Source organism: Nelumbo lutea, chromosome 1 (assembly GCF_056320005.1).
Source record: "Nelumbo lutea isolate HS-2025 chromosome 1, American lotus-T2T, whole genome shotgun sequence".
Classification (NCBI taxonomy): domain Eukaryota; kingdom Viridiplantae; phylum Streptophyta; class Magnoliopsida; order Proteales; family Nelumbonaceae; genus Nelumbo; species Nelumbo lutea.
This window is the reverse complement of record NC_142684.1, coordinates 216,585,678-216,605,415: the sequence shown is the minus strand read 5'-3', so window position 1 is coordinate 216,605,415 and position 19,738 is coordinate 216,585,678. Positions and strand designations below refer to the sequence as shown.

General features: G+C 37.9%; 1 protein-coding gene across 10 annotated transcripts in view; it reads left to right on the top strand.

Annotated features, from left to right (window-relative positions):
• The window catches only part of GMI1 (gamma-irradiation and mitomycin c induced 1), a 123,795-nt gene that overhangs the window by 41,088 nt on the left and 62,969 nt on the right, over window positions 1-19,738 (top strand). For 8 of the 10 annotated variants that reach the window (XM_088963168.1, XM_088963163.1, XM_088963167.1 and 5 more), the window contains 4 exons: window positions 4,243-4,290; window positions 13,112-13,247; window positions 18,841-18,902; window positions 19,097-19,225. In XM_088963168.1, coding sequence (XP_088819294.1) covers window positions 4,243-4,290; window positions 13,112-13,247; window positions 18,841-18,902; window positions 19,097-19,225 — 375 coding nt within the window. The remainder of the gene's footprint in view (window positions 1-4,242; window positions 4,291-13,111; window positions 13,248-18,840; window positions 18,903-19,096; window positions 19,226-19,738) is intronic. The other 2 variants (XM_088963166.1, XM_088963162.1) reach the window with 1 other exon arrangement.

Below are 19,738 nucleotides of genomic sequence, written 5' to 3'. Positions count from 1 at the left end.
AATGAGATAATGAATTGCCTAGAGGAACTCATTGGGACTTATTTGGTTTCCATTAAAATTAAAAGAGCAAATGATGGAAGGGCATTGGTCCTAACTAATATGTATGGCCCCAATTCATACTGAGAAAGAGATCAATTCTGGGAGGAGTTGAGTGCTGTTAGAGGATTGTGGGAGGAGCCTTGGTGTCTAGGGGGAGGCTTCAATGTTCTTAGATTCTCCAGGGAAGCAAACAGGCCAAGTTAGGGCATTGCCCTTAGCAAGAGGAAATTTAACAACTTGATTGAGTCTCTTGAGTTGAAAGAACTATAACTCTTGTTGAGTTCACCTGGTCAAATTTTCAAGCAAATACAATTTGCTCCAATTTGGATAGGTTCATCTTTTCGGTAGATTGGGAAGACTTGTGGGAAAACCTCGTAGGTAGGGCCTTGCATAGGGTAACATCGGACTATTGCCCTATTTCTTTAGGACAAGAGTCGTTATTTGGTGGTCCTTTCCCTTTCTGTTATGAGAATATGTGGTTGGAGGATCCCTTTTTTAAGTTAAGAGTAAAATCTTGGTGGGATGAGGGAAGACCAAGAAGTAGAAAAAAGGTGTTAGGTTTATGAGGACTTTGAAAGCTCTGATGGGGAAAATTAAAGCATGGAATAAGGATCACTTTAGAAGAATTGAAGAGGCTCAAGAAAGAATTTCTTCCAACATTGTGGAATTGGACAGAAAGGAAGCACAAAGAAATTTTAGTTTGGAGGACAAAGAAGAGTGGTGGAAGCTAAAGGTGGAATTAGAAGAGCTTCTAAGAAAGAACGGGATTTCTTGGATACAAAAATCTAGATGTAAGTGGCGTTAGGAAGGGAACGAAAACAGAAGGTTCTTTTATTTTGTTAGCAAGTGTGAGGAGAAGGAAAAAAATTAATAACAAGTGTGGAAGTGGATGGGATTGAAGTTAGGAGGTAGGTGATAGTCAAGGTTTTTCTTGATCATTGTAAGGGCATTTTGTCCAGAATGGAGGGGAATAGGCAAGAACTGCAATGGGATAGGGTGACTGATGTTCAAACTAGGGCCTTGGAGGAGTCATTTAGTATTGAGGAAATCAAAGAGGTCGTTTTCTCCATGGAAAGATCAAAGCCCCTTGGCTGGATGGTTTCAACATGGCATTTTATCAAGAGTGTTGGGAGATTATGGAAAAGGACCTAAAGCAAGTGTTTGATGAGTTTCACTAAAAAGGGGAGGTATCTAGGAACAAATGCCACCTTCATTATGTTAGTGTATAAGAAAAAGTAACCAAAACCCCAAGGGATTTTAGACCAATTAGTTTGGTGGGAAGCCTTTATAAATAATCGCGAAAGGTTCAGGCAACAGGTTAAAAATCGTGCTTCTCACAATAATCTTACAATCTCAAGGTGCTTTTGTGGAGGGAAGACAAATTGTTGACCAAATATTAGTGGCAAACGAATGTATAGCTGAAAAGAAGAAAAGAGGGAACATTTATCAAAAAAAAGAAGAAAAGAGGGAAAGGTTTTGTTTGTAAATTGGACTTAGAGAAGGCATAGAACTTGGTGGGTTGGTTTTTCCTTCTTGAAGTTATGGCGAAGTTTGGATTGGGAGAAATGTGGAGAAAGTGGATTAAGGGATTCATGGGCTTAGTGCATTATTCAATTTTGGATTAATGGGGCTGTTAGAGATTTCTTCCCCAACTAAAAGAGGATTGCAATAGGGTATCCTTTATCCTCTTTGCTTTTTCACCTTGATTGTAGAGGTTCTAAGTAGAATGATCCTTAAGGCTGATTTGGATAATTCAATAAGTGGTTGGAAGGTGGGAAGGGATGAAGTTGTGGTTACCCACTAGAAGTTTGCGGATGACATAATACTTTTCTATGTGATGACCATAGCCCTGAGGCCCTTAGGAACTTGAAACTTCTTGTTAGCTCCTTTGAGAAATTATCCACTTTATATGTCAATTTGGGGAAATGCTGTCTCGCGGGCCTGAATTTACAAGAAGAGGAAATCATTAGAATAATAGAGTCCTTGGGTTGTGAAGTAAAAAACTGACCCCTAGAGTACTTAGGGATCCCCTTGGGTGGAAATCCACGAATTGAGAATTTTTGGAACTTTGTAGTTGAGAGTTTTACTAAAAAATTGGCACCTTGGAAGAGGAGTTACATTTCTTTGGGAGGAAGGATAACCCTGATCAAAGCCACCTTGGCCAACCTTCTCATTTACTTCTTGTCAACTTTTCATACTCTTGCCAAAATTGTTGGTCAATTGGAAAAATTGAGGGGTTTTGGGAACCAAGAGTTGATAAGAGAAACCATTTGGTGAATTGGGAACAAGTTAGTAGGCCTAAAGAGAAGGGTGGGGGCTTGGGCTAGGATAGCCCAAAAGATTTTAGCTCTCCTAGGAAAGTGGTTCTGGAGGTTTCACCTATAAAGAAATAGGCTTTGGCATAAGGTCATTTCAGACAATGATTGGGACACAAAGGTGGTACTCTTTGCAATTTTAACCTCTTCGTGGAAAGCAATTTATGCACTTCGCAATTTCCTTTGCTTTATGTACTTTCCAATTACATATCTGAACCCATTTCTAACTTTTTGAGTTTCTCTGCCTCAGGTTTAAATTGGGACTTTGGGTTCAGAAGGGGTCTTAGGGAATCGGAATGTGAGTCTCTCTAATCTCTCCTTTGGCTAGACTTGATTCGATCTTTTTGGATCAAAATGTAGAGGATACCAGCGTGTGGTTAATCTCTCCAAATGGCTTTTTACTTATGCTTCTTTCTTTAACTTCTTAATTCAGCCATCTACCATGGGGGTAAATTTCCCAGTGAAAGAAAATTGGTGTAAGCCAATCCCTCCTAAGGTTCAGGCCTTTTGCTGGGAAGTCTTCCTTGTAAAGGTCAACACTTGTGATGTGTTGTAGAAAAGAAGGCCAAATAATTGCCTTCCCCCTCACTTGTGGATCCTATGTAAATGCAATGGTGAAACTATTTCCCATGTTTTTCTTTTCTGCCCTTTTGTGCTTTGTATTTGGGAGTATTTTTGTTCTCTTAGAAAAGGTGTCAAAGTTTCTCGTTTTGATATAAAACTGTAAAAGAAAGAAAAGAAGGTTTGTGTAGAGAAGTGAAGTTGAAGAGAACGGGGAGAAGCCAAAAAATTAGGTCTGTCTTCCACTCAGGTTTGGAGAGATCCTTACTAACACTTCTGGGTATAGACACAAAGTCAAGGGAAGAAAGGAAGGCTCGGTAGGAAGGAGATAGTCTACTATATGAAAGGTAGTGTGAGATGCAATGAGCAGTACACTTCCTCTTTCCTTTTCGAAGTGCAATAGGGAGGTCTAGGTCATCTACAACGGTGTTAGGAGCAGGGGCGGTAATATCAATAGGAGATAAACCATCAGAGGAAACAAGAGGCATACCTGGGTTTACAACTGAATCTGAAATCTCTAAAGGGCCAATAGGGAGTCACGTGGGTTCTTTTGTTGTGGAATCAACCTCCCTGTGTTGTCGTAGGCATTGCCGTGTAAAACACTAGGAAACAAGATGCAGTGGAGATGGCAAAGTGGGTGGAGTAGGTGTGTCAGACACTGGAGTGGACAAAGGAGCTGGGACTGGAAGTGGAATGAATTGTCTACTTCCTTCTCCAAAACACTCTTATTGAGAAGAATTCCTCAAGAAAAAAGATGTGGACTCAAAGAAGGTGACTTCCATAGTGACATACTGACTCTCAGATACTGGATCATAACAACAATACCCCTTTTTGATTTCCTGCATACCCAAGAAAGACACACTTCTTCGCCTTAGGATCCAGCTTTAAGCGGTGAGGACCAAGAATATGGACAAAACATATACAACAAACACCCTTAAAAGATATGAAACACCTCTCCCTCGGCAAAAAGAAGTCAATGTATGTATAAGAAAGCGCTTGTGCTAATGAGAATCTTAACTTCACTGTTAGTTAGTGCAACAATGATGGTCATAGATGATCTCACAGCTGTAATGAATGTAAGCCATTACTTGCCTTGGTTGGCTACCATAACCTTCATCTAGAAGCAAAAATCTTTTGGATGAAGGGGTTGTCTGGTTGTAGCATTGTAGGTAAACGAGATTTGATACTGCACTTCTTTCTCTATTCTTTTTCTGGTCTAAGAATCTTGTTGAATATTCCTTTTGTTTTTATTCTGATATTGTTCTTGTTGTAGAATCTGAGTGGTCCAATGTCTTCTATATTGTGATATTCGTTTTGATTCTTACAGTATGATGAAGTATCCACAGGAAAGACTAAAATGCCAATGCAGTTTCAGGTTTGTTAATTTGTTCTGTTAACCTTATCCTGAATTTCTTAATAGGTGTCTGAATAGAGTTTGGATCTGCTGATCACAACACATTGCTAGCCACATTCATCCAGCTACACATTGGGAATATTGGTGATATAAAGTACAAGAGATGTTTCCAATGTATGACTGGGTGAATGTGGCCAGCAATGTATTATGGTCAGCTGATCTGTACTCGTTTGAATATGGGAGAACAATAATGTTTTGTATGTAAAATCTTTTCCCTCCAACTGTTAAACTATGTCAAATGTGTATTTTAGTCAAGTATCTATTGGTAGCTCTCTTGTATTATGATGTGGCTTCAGATAAGGTGTTTTTCCAAATGAACTATTATGACGTGGATCTTTTAGATGGAACAAATGGCTTGTGAACCTAAATAGGTTTACTGTAAGACCAGATGAGATATCGGGAATAGCAGGGTTTAGTAAGTAGACATGGAGTTTGAACAGAAGGTAGGGGGGACTTGGACAAAGCCAGATGTGCTGTCAACAGGTAGCAGGAAGGACAATCTGGGGAATTGACTCCTAGGTGCTGTTTTAATTGGAGTGGTGCTGGGTATGGCATGCAGGGGAGGGATGGAGACTTGCCATAACAGACTATTTCTTGCTCCTCCAAGAAGCAATATTACCTTCAACAATGTGTAATACCCAGTAGAGTTCTTGTTATCAACCGGCCCAGTCCAATCAACATTAGTATAGGCTTCAACTTTTAAGTAATCATGAGAAGTATACAGCAACCCTTTACCAGGAGTTCTCTTCAATTAACAAAGTATCAGCTGGTTTAGAACCCAGTTGCTTATCTCCTTTAATAAATCAAGGGCATAATTCCTCTGAATTTCTGGGTGTAGTGACTTCTATCCTCAAGAAATATATGAGTTCATCATGATCTGTGATCTCAAACTCAGCAGCTAAGTATTGTTTTAATTTGGATATTTTAGCCATACTACTTTAGATGTGAGTCTGTCCTTCAACTCTGATAAAAAAGTGAGAGAAATAAAGGTTACAGCAGAATAGAGGAAGAAGATGGAGAAGAAGAGAAAGAAAAAGAGAGTTCAGTGGTTCTCTTTCTCTCCCTTCACTAATCTTTTATTAAACTTAATCAATCATGCTAATTACAAGTCTGCCCTTTAAGTGGGCTGCCAACAAAGCAGTAACTCAAAAGAACTTAAAAAGTGGTTAACATGCCCATTAACACATGAAACAGATATAACATTACTTAAACATAAAAGAAATATTAGGGCCCATTCGGCCCAGTCTCTCTACACAAACGTTGATAAAAATGGTTGTCAAACCACCATCTCTATTAATAAAAACAGTATGACCATAGATAGATTAACCCTATTTCAGTTCTAAGTCTGAAATATGTAAGAAGAAAAGAAAGCGAAGAAAGGGTTCGGTCAATTGGATTATTCAACCTAGACCGGATTGGATTGGTCCAATCCAATCCACTATCTTATTGGACTGTTCAACTTGGACCAATCCATTCTCTTATTGGATTATTCAATCTGGACCGGATTGGATTGGTCCAACCCAATCCATTGTCTTATTGTATTCAACTTGGACCAATCCATTCTCTTATTGGACTGTTCAACCTGGATCGGATTGGACAGGTCCAACCCAATTCACTATCTTATTGGACTGTTCAACTTGGAATGGATTGGACTGATCTAATCCATTGTCTTATTGGACTGTTCAACCTAAATCAGATTGGACCAATCCAATCCATTGACTTATTGGAATGTCCAACTTGTTCAAATTGGTTTTAATTCAATTCAGATTGTGTCCAACCCAAACATGGTCCATCGACAACCCCAATCTTATCTTCTATCAATAGACTAGACATTGGTTCAACCCAATCCAGTCCAATATAAACCATTATAATTGAACTAGGTCTAGTCCATTCCAAATTTTATAAGCAAATACTTTATAAAAAAATATTATAAGAAAAAAAATACCTGTAAAGCAAAAATGGTCTTGTGCATAGCTGAACTGTTGGCCAGAGTAGGCATTGTTTCAAGACTTGAACCAAATATGGGAATTCCTTGAGGTTAAACCTAATTTCTTGTATTTAACTAAGCAAGAAACAATTGTTTGATTTGGAAGAAACTGCGATAAAACAGGTACCCAATTCCATTGTACAGTTAGAGAACTAAAAACTATCTATCAAAGGAATAAAAGTACCCAATTCCATTGGGAGCCTAGGGTCATTAGAACTTTGGGATCTTTGTGGCAACCATTTTTCCAGCCTACCAAATAGCATCAGTCAACTTTATAAGCTCAAGAACCTCTAGTTGGGTGACTGCACGAGGCTTCAAGCACTTCCAAAACCTCCACCAACTTCCACCAAATTTATATTACTTGCACACTAGTGGTTGCACATCATTGAAAGAATTTTCTAGTCTTTTAAGCTTATCTTCGTTGGGAGGATTGGATATGAGCCAAACCAGCATTTGTAATTTTCCAAATAGCATCCATGGCCTTTCTCAACTCAAGGAACTTGTACTACAAGACTGTAAAAGACTTAAATCAATCCCAGAGCTTCCATCAAGTCTGGAAAGAATATATGCAAGTGGTTGCACAAAAATGGAAAAATTGCCAAATCTCTCAAACTTACAGAACCTATCACTCTTAATGCTAATGGATTGCCTCAGGTTAGCTGAGACTGAGGACCCAGAAAGGAAGGAACCCATTGAAGAAATTCACATGGATCGGTGCAAAAATTCATATGCCTTTATGAAGAGTTTCCTAAATCTTCCCCAAGTCTATCTCTCTCTCTCTCCCTATATTTATTTGACTATATGTATGTATCTATCTATCTACTTATCTCAAATTATATATGGTTTAAATGGAATAAGGGGCTAAAGATGAATGTAGTGGATTTGATGCCATACTTGTTAGGAGTGAGGTTCCGGATTGGTTTACATGTCGAACCCTGGGTTCTGAAGTCTCCTTTGAGGTGCCTCTAGTATTGGGTAGTAAGGTCTGAGGGCTCACTTTGTGCGTTGTTTATGCCAGATACGATGAGACCTTAAGGATTTGTTAGCCAGACTAATGACCATTAAGGTTCAAAATCATTGATAGTCGTAATAGAAAATCAAAATGAATCACATTGATGACCCAGAGTCTAACAAGCATTTTTTAGCCTGATTAAACTATTTGGAATAACAAAGGAGAGAGGAAATACTTGATGAACGATCAAGGAGTCTACTGCTAGATAGAGAGAAAGACACGAGATAGATAACCACAAGAGAGACTGGGGAGTTTTGTTGGTTGCTGGATAACACTAAAACGATGGAATAATGACCACCATCGCTATTCGCTAGAGAAAGAGATACAAGAGAAAACTAGAGAGATATTACCCCCAGAGAAAAATACCACCGTCGGAGAGATACCATCGTCGAAAGTACTACCGGAGTTCGAGGAATACCACTGCCGGAGAGAAACCTTCTTCTTCGTTAATTGCCAGAGGGAGCGGTGGAGGTGTGGAGCACTAAGTCTTCGAAGAAAATTTTGCAAAAAGTTCAAACTTCAAACGAAATGGAACGGACCTTTTGGTTCAGCGGCTTTGTCCAAATTTGGTCCACATTATATACGAACCACTTAAACTTGGACTGGTCCGAGTCCATATAATTATTTAGATCGTTTGGTCTGTCCATAACACCTCCGGATCGGATGGGGTCAACCTGAAACCGGTCCATTGACACCCTTAATAATGTGGCCGCAGAAGAGACACAACTAATCAATCGAGATGAGATATTGCAAGAACTCAAGTTAAACCTGAACCAGGCCCAACAGAGGATGAAGTTCTGCTACGATAAGAAGCATCGTGAGGTGGAGTATCAGGTCCGGGAATATATTTACTTGAAGTTGCAACCCTTCTGTCAAGTCTCAGTCACAAAGAGAGCCTGGCCGAAATTTGGACCCCGTTATTTCGGTCCTTACAATGTCCTGGAGAAAATTGGTCTTGCTGCCTATAAGCTAAAGCATTCCCCCTCTTCCCGCATTCACCCAGTCTTCCATGTGACCCTGCACAAAGAAGTGCACTAACCCTAGGCCATCATCAGCCCAACACTATCCACATTCACTAATGACGGAGGCCTAGTCATTGAACCCAAGAGCATCATGGACTTCAGGTGGGTTAAAAAGGGGGAAACGGGTAATCCAGGTGGCTCTAGTTGAGTGGGAAATGCTACCCACAACATATGCCACTTGGGAATCTTACTAGGAGTTGCAAGACCAGTTCCCAGATCTGGACCTTGAGGCCAAGGTCAATCTGAAGGGGGGAGGAGATGGTGAGAACACTAGAGTGGGCCCAAGCCCAGGCTACTTTGCTAATGGGCTTCGACCACCCATCACTATGGTGTATACACGTAAGAGGTATCTCTGCCCAACACTTGAGCAGCTCTAGGCCATGTTCGATGGAATACTCGTTCTCTCTCTCTCTCTCTCGAGGTCGGTTCACCTCGAAGGAGACCTGAGATAGGCAGTAACCTATCAGCCCGTCTTTCTTGAATTGTGATAGTTATATACACTCTACAAATTCCCTATCACAACGACATCCCCGTTCACTCATGTGTGATAAGTGTAATTTGCAACCTACAAATAATTCAAAGCTTGGAAGATAAATTGTCTCTTTTTCGATGCTGTGATACCATTTGCCGAGGTGGATTTCTATTCAAGATGTCCTTCTAGGGCGAAGCTTTCAAGGATATGGCCTTTTGTTTTCAATGCCTCCTTTCCACCAAGGATATGGCCTTCGCAAGAATCAACTTGATGGCTTATGACTACAACTCCAATCAATCTTTTGCGCCACTTCTCCTAGCTGACCCATTTTGTATTTATATTTTATGTGTTGGATTACAAAAGATCATAGTTGTCAAGGCGACAAGGCACCCTTTGAGGCTCGTCTCACCTAATTGCCAAGCTGTTTTTTACTTCCTACTATAAAATACTTTTTTGAGATTATAATTATAAAATAGACATTATTTAACTAAAATAATCATTTTGTGTGTTTATATACTAAATTATTTTTATTGTTTTCTTATTTATTAGGGTTTAATCAACACAAACATTGCTAAATGCTGTATTGAACCCTCAAAGACTTCAAAACCTGAACCAATAAGTAAGGAAGAACTTTAAATTTTATCTAGTCAGTACATTTTATTCCTCCATATATTCTTCTTCTTCTACTACATTTTCTTTTCTTCTTTTCCTGTAACAAAAACAAGGGTTCATCCCCTAATTGAGAATAGCCTTTGGCCACTAACCTGGCCTTTAATCGTTCCACACTATCATCTGGGAGATACTTCACTGTGTAGACCCACTTACATCCAACAACATGCTTACCAAGAGGGAGAGTGGTAAGCTCCCATGCGTGATTGTGTTGCAAAGTAGATAATTCCTCTTCCATTGCTTGTCGCCACCCTAGAGAAGTAAGAGCTTCTTGGACAGTCTTAGGAGTGGAAACAGAGGATAGCAAAGATATAAAATGGGAAGTGGGAAGGTGAGCAACAGAAACATAATGAAAAATATGATGAGATGTACAATTACGTTTACCTTTCTGCGATACAATAGGAAGATCAATGTCAGAAGGAGGGTTGAACTTGAGGAGGGGCCGATGCTCTTCTATGAGTATACACTTAGGTGATTGGTGGCTTCTCAGTATTAACTTGCACTAGGGAAGGCGGTGACGTAGATAGAACAGGAACCGTAGGAAGGGGGTCCAAATGGAATTGGAAGTGGAACCATAGGAGTAGGAGGAGGGACATCTGTACTCAAGAAGAATGGAACGGACTCAAAGAAAGTGACATCAGAGAACTCAGCTTCGATGAGAGCTACGGTTATAACACTTGTACCCTTTTTGGATTCTGGAGTATCCAAGGAAGATGCATTTGGTAGCATGAACATCTAACTTGTCTAAATCAGGCCCAAAATTTTGAACAAAACAAACACAATCAAAGACTCTAGGGATAAGAGGTAATGGAGAAAGAGTAGGGAACATGACTGGAAAAGGGGATCGACTTCTAAGGATGGATATGAGCATTTGGTTGATGAGGAAGCATGATATTTGGACAACATCACTCCAAAAACGCTTTGGGAGATTCATATCAAGCATAGTGGACCGAACAGTTTCAAGTGTCGGTTTTTCCATTCATCCGCACCATTTTGTTGTGGGGTATAAGAATAAGAAGCTTGATGAATTATCCCATGGTGCTCTAAGTATTGCTGAAATGGTGTTGAGGTGTACTCTTTTACATTATTTGAGCGAAGTTTAATATGAACTCCAAATTGGGTATGTATTTCAGCATAAAATTTTTGAAAAATAGAGAACAATTGACTTCGATCTTTCATAAGATAGAGCCATGCCATCCTTGAAAATTCATCAACAAAAATTATAAAATACTTAAAACCATTATGTGACAGCACTTTGTTTAGACTCCAAACATTTGAATGGACTAAAGAAAAAGGATTCAGAACACGACTATCAACTTTAGAACTAAAAGTAACTCTATGGTGTTTCCCAAATTGACACGACTCACAATCCAACGATGGAAGACGAGTTAAAGACGAAACCAACAACTTTAGAGCTTTGAGTGATGGATGTCCATGTTTGTAGTGCCACTGGAGAGGGGAGAGGTAGAACCATTAGCAAGGGTAACTGTTTGAGAAGTAGAAAATGAAGAAAATGAATTAAACTATATATGGAGTCCTAGACATATGATCCGAGGCTCCAAATTCAATGATCCAATGTGAGAGTTTGGAAGCCAAGCAAGCCATACCTAAATGGGCAAGAGTAGCTGTGTTTTGTTGAGAGGATATTTGAAGAAACTTCTCATATACCTTATGTGGGACACTCACCATTTCCTTCCCAAAAGGACCAATAGATGTGGAGTGGATCTGATCAGTTTGCTAGTTCTTAGATTTTGGGTAGTTCAAAGTGTAAGAGGACAGACTTGTATATCGCTACAGTAGCATTGTGAACCACAGTTCATAGGTTGAATACAATTACAATGGAATGTGGATAAGAACCTAGTTTTTGACTGCGGCACATCACCTATATTCTTTTGCATAGAGCTTGCAGACACGAGACGTGCAATTCCCATACGTGGCATCGTCAGGAGGTAGCAATGATGGCCTGTACAGTTTGTGCATTGGTCCTCACTCTATTTTGTCCCTGTCGAATGAGCCTAGGGATCTGAGCACTAACCAGCTTCGGAATGTTCAGGAATCATTCCTTCCATGCACGCGTCCATAGTTCCCCTACCTATAAATAGGGGGGTCCTTCCCTTCAAGGGGGACTTCTAACACCTTTGTGTTCCCCGTTGCCTAACATCTTCCCAAGCTGAGACTTAGATTCCATTCCCTTCAGGGGGGACTTCTAGCACCTTTTTCTTTGAAACCCTAATTTCCCTAGTTTCCATCTTCTAAACTTTAGAGCTTAGATCATTCACACCACCGCCTTACACAAAGTTACCTGATATTGAGGATGTTTTCTATCATCTACAGAGAGCTAGAATGACAGTCACATTCTACCATGATAGTTGACCTATTTGCCTCAGTGGTTTTTGGGGTAGTGGAAGAGTTAATCCTAGTGGTCCTGGTGGCTGTGGTGTGTTTATGTTGGAGGATGAAGTGAGACAGGTCTTGGTTGTGATAGGGCCAGAAGTTTTCCACTATGACTTTGTTCTTGTAGAGATTTCCATGGGGTTAGATTTTGCCCTCATTTCAGGCATGAGGACCATATAGTTGAGCTTTGTCAGTTGTTGATTAAGAGTCAAATGTCCAAGGCGACAGTAGAGTGGAAACAATGATATGGATGAAGAGGATATAAGCAGTTATTGTGGAGGGCAAGCTCTGAACCTTCCTTTCTCTTACCAAAATTCTGTTCTTTTTTAAACCACAATATTTGGGAACATTTTCCTGATCTATTTGGTTCTAGGTGTTACTGACTATAGCATATATTTGACCCTTCATTTTTTCCAAGAAAGAATCGGTAAAAATAGTGTTGAGGTGCACAAGGAAAAACAGTATTATGGATAATTTGGGAATGATAAATCCTCACAATATTTTCAAGCAAAATCTTACCATAGGCATTAATTGGGGTGGTAAACATAGGGGCCATTAATAGGATAAAGATTTGGGAGTGATATCTTAATAGAATGTTCAGTGGTGGCATCATCTTCTCCAAGGATGGATGGAAACTATATGGCATGAATACCCCTATCACAACACGGGATAAAGATTGATGGATGTAATCTTGGAAATATAGGTGAATGAGGTATAGGTGGTGCATTTAAAGACCACGATGGAGATTGCAATGATATTTTCTGGGCCAATAGATGGGGGAACCTAATAAGAGAAGAATTGCATGGTGTTGCAAGGACTATAACTGGCTGGGAGATTAGGCCTTAAAAACTTGGTTGTGGAAGGAGACTCAATAGGTAATTTTAGTGGCCTGCTGAGTCGACAGTTGGAAGGTTTGTGGCACCTAAATCTTCAAATCAGTGCAGCAGAAGCATGTTGCATATGCTGATCTGCAAGGTCTTTTGCTCGAGAGGGAGTAAAGCGACAGTCCCTTTGGGAATGCTATTCTTCAAGTTGAAGCAAAACTTGTGTTGGGTTCATTTTTTATTCTTGGAGTGGAGGATTGAGCAGAAGTGGTCTGGCTCTTTTCCAAGGAAAATATAGAAATGTCTTGTATCATGGTGTAAATGCTTTGTACATTTTTCACACTATTATTACCTGTTGCTGATTAAAAAAAAGTTGGTGATGAACAGATATGTGCTTTGTAGGTCAATGATGTTGATCTAACTGAAGTAGAGGGTGGGGAGGTTGCAACTACAAATTTGCATTCCTGCAATGGCCCTGAGTTTGTTATACAACTTCATTTTTCCATGAATCAATTCACCTCTGCAAAGAAAAGTCCTGGTGAGCAGTGCTTTTCATTTTTATTGATGTTTATGAGTTTTTTTTTTTTGATAGGTAGTGTTTTTATTTGGCTATATCTTCTCATGAGCTCAGGTAGTATCATGGTTTGGTAAATCACAGGAAGCCAAAAATGTTGGATGACATATATTTGACTGATTTCTATCATTGTCATACTTTGGTTATATGTTAAAGCTAGTCATTCTAGATGACTGAAACACTTACTCTTGATAAAATTACAAAATTTACTGAAATGTTTTATTTACATGAATATAAAGCCGTGAGTAATGGTGGGGGAAGAAATGGTAGGTCTATTTTTAACTTGGTTAAGGGCATGAACAAAAGAAACACCAAGGCAAACACCAACGAAAAGAAAAAGAAATACAAAGGAAAAAGGTGCTTTACAGTATCCCTTCACTATGCCTAACATTGCTTTAGTTGAAAACAAAATCCTTTCTAAATTGTTGAGATCTAGGCAATGGTCCCTGATGAATAATCTACTAGCGTCAGGATACAACTGAGAAAAGGACTTCTTCAGAACTTTTGTGGTTATTTTCATTCCAAATTCTTGAAAAAATATTTGAAGGAACTATTGTCCAGATCAAATTAGATCTGAAGACAAGAACAAGGGTGGTCAAGAGGAAATCACATATCTAATTGAATCAAGGTTTAAAATGTCAATGTCGGTCATCCAAATATAAGAAACATGTCGGAAATATGATATGGAAATATTGTAAAAATTATAGGCATGGTGGAAACATTTTAAAATATGCAAAATATAGAAAGATATTTTATGAAATGATAAAAGAAGCATAGGTATACCCTTTTAAATTATTATCTTGTTGCCAATCATTAAACAAAGCTAAGAAACTAAGGTTATAGACAAAAGAATACGTTCTGAAGTTGCCCTGTAAACTTTAAGATTCAGAGCTTCATGATAAAATGAGTTAAAGCAAAATTTTAACTCATAGAAAATGTAAATGATTGTAATAGATCAACCAAATAATCTATTACACAAACAAAAAACTAATATTTAACTTCATGTTTGAAATGAATATTGAGCTAGCTCAAAGTGGTAATCATGTAAGTTAGGCGGACAATAAAATTGTTACTTGACATATTTAGAATATTTTACCAACTTATGTTATAATACAATCTCTTGGACTCCACATAATACTGGTAGTGTTCACTGGGAAATATGTTGATTCCAGTAAAATTTCATGTCACTACCCATGAAAGTGGAAATGGAAATATGTTGTGGAAACTATTTGTGGTACTCCACATAGTGTTGGTAGTGTTTATTGGGGAAATGTCAATTCCGGTAAAATTTCATGTCGCTACCCACGGAAATGGAAATATGTTGAAATATTAGGGAATTTAGGGACATTTTAAACCATGAATCGAATGAAGGGCTGATTATTGGTTGTTGAAAATAGAGTTAACGAATTCCAAAAGCAAAGTTTCTAATGACCACCTAAAGAGTAAGTGATCCACAGATTTTTTGTTATCCTTGTACTACACGTTTTTGGATATAGGTACTTATCATTTAGATGTTGTAGTGTGGAAACTTTATCAACCACGAAAAAGCCTCTGTTGGGGACCAACATATTATACCCTAACACAACCAGTCTCAACAGATTCAGTTAAGGTTGATCTCATCCCTTTTTTTCTAGTACAGTTGGGGTTATCTCTAATTCTGAAACAAAAATACAAGTAATCAATCTCTCTGCTCAGGAGTTATCTTGTAAACGTGGAGCATATTCATTCTGTGGAGAATATAGTTTCCTGATGGTCCTGCCAACCTGATTGGAAACCCTGTAAAAATTTGGTTTTAGGAACAAAGGTTTTGAAAGCTGCACCAATTGTCTATGCAAGACCAAATTGTGCTTTGAATGAACATATGCACAAGCATATCGAGAGAGATAGCTTCCCAAACCCAGAATGCCTATACTAGTTTTTGAAAGTAGTTTAGATTTACTGTGATGCAGAAGACTTTTATCAATCCTTGCCCAGATCTAAAAAAGAAGGCTAAGAGAATGATGAAATATAATTGCAAGGGACGCAGCAAATACCATAAAATGGTTAAGAGACAAGGAGAGGGGTGGGGGAGGACCTTAGAGACTGACTTGGCAGAGGCTAGGAGCTCCCTGAACTGCCTAAATGCAAGACTAACTTGGATTCCTAGGGAGCTAAATCACACAGCAGATTGATTAGCCAAATGGGGTGTGTTTCTGGAAGAGTTGTATAGTGATAGATTACTTCCTCTGTAAGCTTTGGGGTTCTACCGCTGCTATGTACATCTTCTCATGTACCTTTTCTTTCTATAATGAAATATGGTTAAACTTTCCTAAAAAAAAAGAAAGATGAAATATAGTACTGTTCATGTAAACCTCCAACTTTTGTGGAGAAGATTTAGATATCTTTTTTTTTTGTCAAATTAGATTTAGATTTTTACTAATCCAACCATTGTGTTAAATTGAAATTTGAATAGAGAAGGAATAAAGATGGAACCCATCTTTTATGCAAGAAAAGAAGAATGGAGGTGGAAGAAGCCCTTGTTTCAATGGACCCATATTTCATTTAAGACTCGAATATAGGTTATTCCTATTGGCTGCTTCCTTTGCTAAGGAATCAGCTGTAGAGTTTGCTGTTTTGAGCACCTTAACAAGGCACTGAACTTAGATGACAAGGATGTGGCCTTTCTTACTGCATGAAAGTACTACAAAGTTATACAAAGTTTCTATTTGATAATTGCCCCATCCATCCGCTAAAAACCTGTGGATACCCCTATACATCTAAAGGGTTTGCTTATATGCATAAGCAAACCTTTGCAAATAGGCCCATTAAGCACATGTACACTCGGGGACCTTGCAAATAGGCCAATACTTGCTTGTGACGTAATCAAGAATGTATAAATAGGTCACCAAGTGATGCAAATGAATACAATAGTTTTAGTGGGATGGGAAGGGAAAATATTCTGGAATATTCTTCCCTTCCTATGTTTGATTTGTGGTACGTCATGAGACGGGATGGGAAAAACGTGGAATTATAGATCTCAATTCTTGGGATGTGGAATCCCACCATTTTTTGTTGGAAATAAGTGAGAATGGATGGGGAAGTATTTCTAAGAGTTAATAACTTAATATTAGATATATGACCCATCAATAAATTATTAATGATTTAATAACGTATTAATAAAATAATTTAAATAAAAATACTTAGTAAATAAATTAAAATAAATAACTAATAAAAATATTAATCAATTAATAGTAATTTAATGATTAATTAGTATTTCAGAATAAAATATTAAAACTTCTAATTAAGTCTTAAACATGAATAATAAAATATAAACTAATAAAAATTAAAATATTAATTAATGTTAACAATTAATTAACTAGTTCTGAAAATTAATTAATAATTAATAAAATACTAAACCATGAAAATATTGTTAATTAAGTAATAAATAAAAACTAATTAATGAAATGATTAATTTATTATCAATAATTTAATTAACATAAAATAATAATTAAAATAAAATATAAATAATAATAATATATAAGCTAACTAATTAATAAAATATTAATAATTAGTAATTAGTAATTAATTAATTGCATAATATAAAAAATAAATGCACTAATTACCTAATTAGTTAATTAGTATTTGTTATAAGGGTTTGTTTTCCCACTATTTTTCCTTTTGCAACAAAACCTTGGAATGTGAAAAATTTCCATACATTTTCCCCTACTCATCCCATCCTTTCCCATCCCACCAGAATCTTCCCTTGAACCAAACACACCCTTATTTCTCCCTCTCTCTCTCTCTCTGTTTGTGTGTTTGTTTCCGGAGGAAGAGTCTACCTCAAGGAGGCTCCTAAGGAGAGTTGCATCTAATCAATTATGGTATCAGAGCTCGATTCGTGATAACCATAAGAAAATTGGCATCCATGGGGGAGCGAATTGACTAGACTGAGGTAGGTCTAGACAAGTTCATTGGAGATTTATGTGAAATTAAAGAGGCTCTCTAATGGTGGTCATGTTGAAGTGTGAAAAGATCACTGCTTAAATAAGAGGTAATAAGAGTGGTTTTGAAGGATATAGCTAGGGTAGTGCGTGACGATCTGGCAGAAATTTTTGTTGAACAGTCAAGATTGGTTTTCCAACCTTTCTCAATGTGGACCCATTTGGATCTAAGTTCAGAGAGGTATTTCAAGTTCTAGGATGTACTAAGCGATGAATGATGGTTGTGGCCTTGATTCACATGGATTGTGCTCACATCATTGGTACAAGTTCCATTGGTACAAGTGCTCACATGCTTGGGTAACTTGGAGCAACTTCACTAAAACTCTTTACATCTAGTTGAGGCCTTTTGTCTTTGAAGACTAAGATGAGGCATTGACCAAGATGCAACAAGTTGGATCAATATGAGAGTATGAGGCTATCAAGTAGAGTTTGAGAGGTTAACTATGAATCCATAGGTGGTTTGGAAAAAAGTCCTCGTTGGCTGCTTCTTGAAGGATTTTGTGAGGATTTCTGCCTTGAAGTAAAGGCCATTTAACCTACATTGGTGGTAGCAGTTTCCAGTCTAGCAAGGCTTAATGAAGAAAGGTTTAATGGTTTGAATTAGCTGATTCAGCCAGTTGAACCAATCTTGAAGACTTCACTGAACCATCCCGAAGCCAACCTGAGCAAGACAATTAGATTGGCAGCCCAAAGTATTCCCATGAAGAAGTTGAACTGGTTGAAAATGCATGTTTATCGGGAGAGGAGGCTTCTTGGGATTAACTGGTAACTACCGGTGATTTGTTAAGGGCTATGGCACTCTAGTGTCTCTCTTGACTCAATTCCTCAAGAAGAACTCATATGCATGGTTGGGGTTGGATTCGGAAAACAGCCCTTCATTACGCTAAAACAAGCTTTCACATCAGCACTGGTTTTGGCACTTTAAGATTTTTGAGAGGAGTTTGTGGTGGAAGTAGATGTGTCATATAAAGGCATCTTAGTGCAGGAAGGCCACATGGTGTCCCATTTCGTTAAACTTTGTCTCCACAGGAACAGAAAATCCATGTTCGAGAAGGAATTGATGGCCATGGTGATTTCTGTTTAGAAGTGGAGAGAATATCACTTGGGTTGGAGGTTTACCATCTGAACAACGAGAGGAGTCTTAAGTTTTTGGTGGATCATCCAGTTCTCAATGTTTGTCAAGAAAATTGGCTTTACAAATTAATGGGTTATGACTACAATAGCATAGTGGAACAATAGTGCTAACCCACAATTTGACCTTTCGAAAAGCTCTTTTCTTCTCTGTTTAGATATGTTTTTCTCTTCTTTTCTTCCTTGATTCATCACAAAATAGTCAAGAGTATTACTAGTTTGATTTCCAAGTCGTGTTTTGTCATATCCTGAAATACTTGTAAATATTTTCAAAGATTTTATAACACTTCACATTGTTTCTATTGTTGGATAATATAGCTTATCATGGTTGCCAGCGACAAGATTTTTTTTTTTTTGCAATTAACAACTTTATGAGCACTAGAAAATTTGGTTTGTTTTTCTTTTTTACTTTTGTTATAAATTTCTTATACCTGGAATTTTGTTAGGTTCAAGGCTTTGTCAAGAAGCTAATGCATGCCTGAAGTGTGTGTACTTTCCCATTATCGAGGTAGTTCACCACTAATATTGTTGTTTTGTCTTATAATTTTTCCCTTCAGAATTAGGTATTAAAGAGTGCTAATAACATTTTAACAAGCTAAATGCTTATAGATGTTGAATTGCGTAAATTTTATCTTTGTTCTTGTTTACTTGTTAGTTTGGTGAACATTTGCTCATCATAGAACCTTTTAAATTGGTGCATAGGGAAAAGAGAGCTTTGATAGGATTTTGGAAGAGCTTGATGCCAGTGGATGTAGGATAATGGAGAACTTTGACAACTTTTGTCGTGTATCAATTCGTCGGTTAGGCCGTCTACTTCCAGATGCTCGTTGGGTTAGTTGGGTTTTGTATACTTGCATCTGAGGTTTATATTTGTTGATTGTCAGAAAGTAGAGTAAATTGTGGTCTCTAGACAGACTTCTTTTTATGTTTTATTGGAATCTTTGCTTTGGAAACTTGTATATTGTGGCCACTATCTCAGTACAAAAATTTTTGTTAGCATGTGAGATGTGTTAGGCTTTAGAAATTAATCAATCTATGGTTGATTATTATCTTGGGATCGAGAAGTGTAATATTGTTTTATAATAGATGCCTATTTGGCTTGAAGTCTTGATAATTATATCTTGACTTTAGGTCTATGGATGTTAAAAAGAAACATTTCTGGAAATTATATAGAGGGTGGGCCTTGGCGTAATTGTTGAGTTGCTCCATTGCAACTTGGTGACCAGGGTTCAAATTGGTGTTATAAAAGCTTAAAGCGCAAGGGTCATTTTGCACGCGATGGCTGAGGTGTGCACCACCCTTTTGAAGCAAGGCACAAAAATGCTAAAACAATTCAAAAAAATG